Here is a 4557-nt window from a genome sequence, read left to right on the forward strand (position 1 = left end):
TGCCATGAATATGTATTGAGTTGTGTGTTCAGAATGATGAAACCACTTTGTGCTGTAATACATACCCTTCTTCTGGCAGTAAGGGTCTAACTGCTGCCAGTTAGATTCATTGAATACATTGTAGCCAATAGCTGACTCTGATGACACAAGCGTAACACAAGTTGGAGTATAAAAGAACACCTAAGTAACACATGATTTATCATTTCAGAATTGTTTTTATGCTGAAATCTTAATTGTAATAGGAACATTTGCTTTTTTACCACCTGGCAGCTACACAAATTATTTAGGAAAAAAAAAGCATTTAAAAAATAATAGTTATATGAGAACATGGTAAAGGTACGTGTCTGCAGTTATATCTACCTGTGCATTCTGGTAATGCTTTCTCCTGTGAATATGAACAACAATCAAGCGACCGATAAGGACATCCTGTGCAGTTCTTGCACCTGGAGACAGAACAGCAAATCTTCAAGATTAGAAGCCATCAAGATCCAGATACTTAGCAAACTTCGACTAGAGCAGGCACCTAACATCAGCAAGGATGCTATAAAACATCTTTTACCCAAAGCCCCTCCGTTAGAAGAGCTGATTGACCAGTATGATGTTCAGGGTGATGACAGCAGTGAGGGATCCATGGAAGAAGATGATTATCATGCCACCACTGAAACTATTATCACCATGTCCACAGAGCGTAAGTAGAGAATACCAGTCCCTCTGACAAGAACACTTTCACATCTTTTATTCTTTGGGCAAGCCAAAAGCTTTTTTTTCCCCCCTCTTCTTTTAACTGAAAACTACCAGGCTGTGTTGTGTGTGTATTGTATTACATGGAGAAGGCCAAGCTTTAAATTCACACATGAAATGTTCTACTAAAATCATTTGGGAAAAGCTGAAATACAAGACAGTAGGGGGATTGGATCTTTTTGTTGCAGGCTATTTTTAGAGGGCACCAGCAATTGGTTCATTTGAGAAAAAATGGCAGGGCAAAAACCATGCTACATAGTTCATAGTTTGCTGTATGCTGAATGTATATGCTTTCTCTGTATCACTGATTTATGTTTGGCTGTAGGTATGTCTAGGTTCACATTGTAAATGCCTTTATGTAATGCGACAAGCGTGCTTTTCTGTTGAAAGCAGTGAGGGTGTAAATGTAAAAAAACTAATGAGAATGCAGGGGATGATGTGCTAAACATTGCAGGTTTCTATGCCAGCTCAACTCGAAAGCACCCTAGCCGTTTGGAAGAAACAAAAGTTGTGATTTCTCTTTACTCGTTAGTGGCTCAAAATACTGATTTCTCAGAGTAATATCTATCCTCAATGGTAAATCATCCCCACAATCCTGAAAAATTATATAATGCAATTATTAGGATCACGTGTAGATATATTAAAAGGTTTTTAATATAGATCCTTTTAAACAGAAATCTTTTATACTCTGAAAACTATAGTATGTCTTGCAAACCAGCTAACACTGTGGAGTTTATTTACTAAAATTGTAGAGAATGTTCATTTAGCTTAATGAATGAGGTAAAGCTGTATTTACTGCAATCATCCAACCAATGCACATGGCAAAATCGGTATGTTTTTCTGTTCATCTGCTCATATGGAGATTCAAATTAGATATAGCTTTACTTTATTAATTTTTGAAGTAAACATTCACGGCTCCTTTAGTAAATCAGTTGCCTTGCTGCATGTAGTGACGTGCTCCAGTACGTTCATATACAGGAACCAGGAGCAGTCCAGCACCAGAATTTGCTGAACTAGATATCTTAAACTATGATTCTACATCACAGCATAAAAGCAAATACATTGTCTATAAAGTTATGCTTTTGGTTAAGAGTGCAATAATGCAGATTCATAAACAATCTTGAAGTGTATGTCCAGCCAAAACTTGTGTTTTTTGTTTTGGAGTGAGCAAGTTTTGTGCTATCTAGAGCTACAGAGATTCCCCACCACTTTATGTCCTGGTGAAAATGGTCTCACTAAACATGGGAAGGGAAGATCTGTGACAGGGAGATAGAAATTAAAATCTGACAGGGGGTCTACATTAATAAAACACTTCACCACTGTCTGGTGAAACCATTGTCACTGTGATAATAAGTGAGGGGAAATCTCTCTAGCAGAGCCCCAAATAGCAGTAAAAACCAGTAGGGGCTCTAAACCTTCCCAAAATTAGAAAAAAAAATGTTAGCTTGACAAACACCCAGACATTCAAAGGGATTGCAGTCTATGGGATAAACCATCATAAAATAGGAAATAAAATAGATTGTACAAAAATTCGACCTTTTAAAAAAATAGAGATGCATAATCTACGGTACACTGAAAGGTGTGGAAGACAAGCATACGTGTTATCTGATAGCATTACCTAGTAAGCCATGGTGTGCAATCATCCTGTTACATAACATATACATAAAATACCTTTTTTTGCTGTTAAAAATGAAGATGAACACAAATGAACAAGAATACAGTTACACATGTGACAATTGGTGGATTTACTAAAGTAGTTCATTTTGTTTCAGTATAATGCTGCATTCACTTCAATCATTAATTTATGTACAATGAACATTCCCTTATTTTAGGTTCCTCTGCACATGATTGGGTGCTCAAAGTTTACACAAGTTCACTTGACTAAGAGAAAATTTTAAAAATCACCCCAAAGTGTTAAACTTGGAAACAAATAGTGACAATAAATATGCAAGTATGTATTCAGTCCTTGCCAGATTTTCTCTCTTTTATTGCCTCTGTAGTGGCAGAGATTTAACAGATATTGTATTAAGCAAAAGGCTCTATGTTGAGAAGCAACAGACAAATGGTATTTAGTACAGTAATATACGGATGTATACAGTTAAACATATGTAGTACATGTATACATTAAGCATATGCCAATGAAGAGTTGATACAACTAAATGTTAGCTAAATAGCATTTAGAGCCTACATTTAATTTTCTTTCTGTGTGTGTAAGAGAAAATCGGTTTTGGCTATTCTGTGATTTATTTAGAGGATACTTGGTACTGTAAGTTTATTTTTAACAGTTTAAGTGAGTTATCCCTTACTTAAACTTACTTAAAATTACTCCTTTAGTAAGCCAGCCACACTTTCTTTTAAGAACACAAAACCTTGAGCATACTTAAAAGAAAGTGTGGCTGGCTTACTAAAGGAGTAATTTTACCATAGCCCTGATAACCTGTGTTTTTTTTAACTACAGACAGCGTTTCTCAACATTTATACTCTGGAGGAACCCTTAAAATAATATTGAGATATCAGGGGATCCTGCCAAAATGATTGTATCTACTATCTATCTTTTTCGCAATAAAAAAGATAAAGACTGTGGAATACCTAGAATATTTAACACCCACAATATTACCTTGCTCTGTATGTCAGTAATAATTATGAAAATGAATGAATACTAATGACCAGAAAAGAAATACAGACTGTAAAAATTGTAGTGTCCCCTTACACTAGTCGTCAGTGCAAAAGTGTCCCCTTACATTAGTGATTAGTGGAGAAAAGCCTCTTTACATTGGTGGTCAGTAGAGAAGTGCCCTTTTGCATTGGCGGTCAGTGGAGAAACACTGCCTTACATTGGTGGCCAGTGGAAAAAAAGACCCTTTACATTGGTGGTCAGTAGAGAAACACTCCCTTACGTTGGTGGTCAGTGGAAAAAAAGCCCCTTTACATTAGTGTTCAGTGGAGAAATACCCCTTTACATTGGTGGTCAGTGGAGAAACGCTCCCTTACATTGGTGGTCAGTGGAAAAAAAGGCCCTTTACATTGGTGGCTAGCGGAGAAATATCCATTTACATTGGTGGTCAGTGGAGAAATATCCCTTTACATTGGAGGTCAGTGGAGAAACACTCCCTTACACTTTTTCTGAGCACCCTTTAGGCTCATTGATCAAGACTTTAATAGAATTGGGCTGATTTATTAAAGGAGCTGAAAATAAATTGTGTGAATATTCACGTCAATGATCCAGTTATGTGAAAAACAAATCCCCTTTCGCTTTGAATACACAATCATGTGCAGATGAATAAGTTAATTGGAATTTGCTCTTCACACAATTGGATCACTGAAGTAAATATTCATACAATTTTAGGAAGAATCTCAACTCCTTTAGTAAATCAGCCCAGATGTCTCTGCAAAAGACATGTGGACATGGATCAGTTCACTAAATTAATGAGATACCATGCCAACTCTTTTAGCAACTTGAATACTGTTTTGGTAACAAAGAATCAATGCTGGGTCTGGCCGTTTGAAAAATGCTATGCACACTTCAGCAACAAAACAATGGCAAGCATTCCAACTCCATGTATTCTTTAATAATGCAGCATCTTTCATAATATCAAATGTCTCAATACAAGTTGCTCAAACCAATGCTTTCTCACTGCTGGTTATTGATGTATGCATTTAAGAAACCATACGAAATACTGCAATTTCCCTCAGAAGTTGCAGAAATCTTTTTCTTCACTCACGGTGACCTTACTTTAGGTGAAAGATCAGCTTTAAAATGACTCCTTCTTGTAGATTACAACCCCCCCCCCCCCCACTTGCTATATATAATCAGTT

At 36.5% G+C, this 4557-nt stretch overlaps 1 protein-coding gene across 1 annotated transcript in view; it reads left to right on the plus strand.

Moving 5' to 3' along the window:
* The first annotated feature begins 216 nt into the window (after positions 1 to 216).
* The window catches only part of MSTN (myostatin), a 15530-nt gene continuing 11189 nt past the window's right edge, over positions 217 to 4557 (plus strand). The window contains exon 1 of the mRNA XM_018570230.1: positions 217 to 688. Within this exon, the coding sequence (XP_018425732.1) occupies positions 328 to 688 (361 nt within the window). The 5' untranslated portion in view covers positions 217 to 327. The remainder of the gene's footprint in view (positions 689 to 4557) is intronic.

Source organism: Nanorana parkeri, unplaced genomic scaffold (genome assembly GCF_000935625.1).
Source record: "Nanorana parkeri isolate BGI_ZX_2015 unplaced genomic scaffold, ASM93562v1 scaffold1482, whole genome shotgun sequence".
Taxonomy (NCBI): domain Eukaryota; kingdom Metazoa; phylum Chordata; class Amphibia; order Anura; family Dicroglossidae; genus Nanorana; species Nanorana parkeri.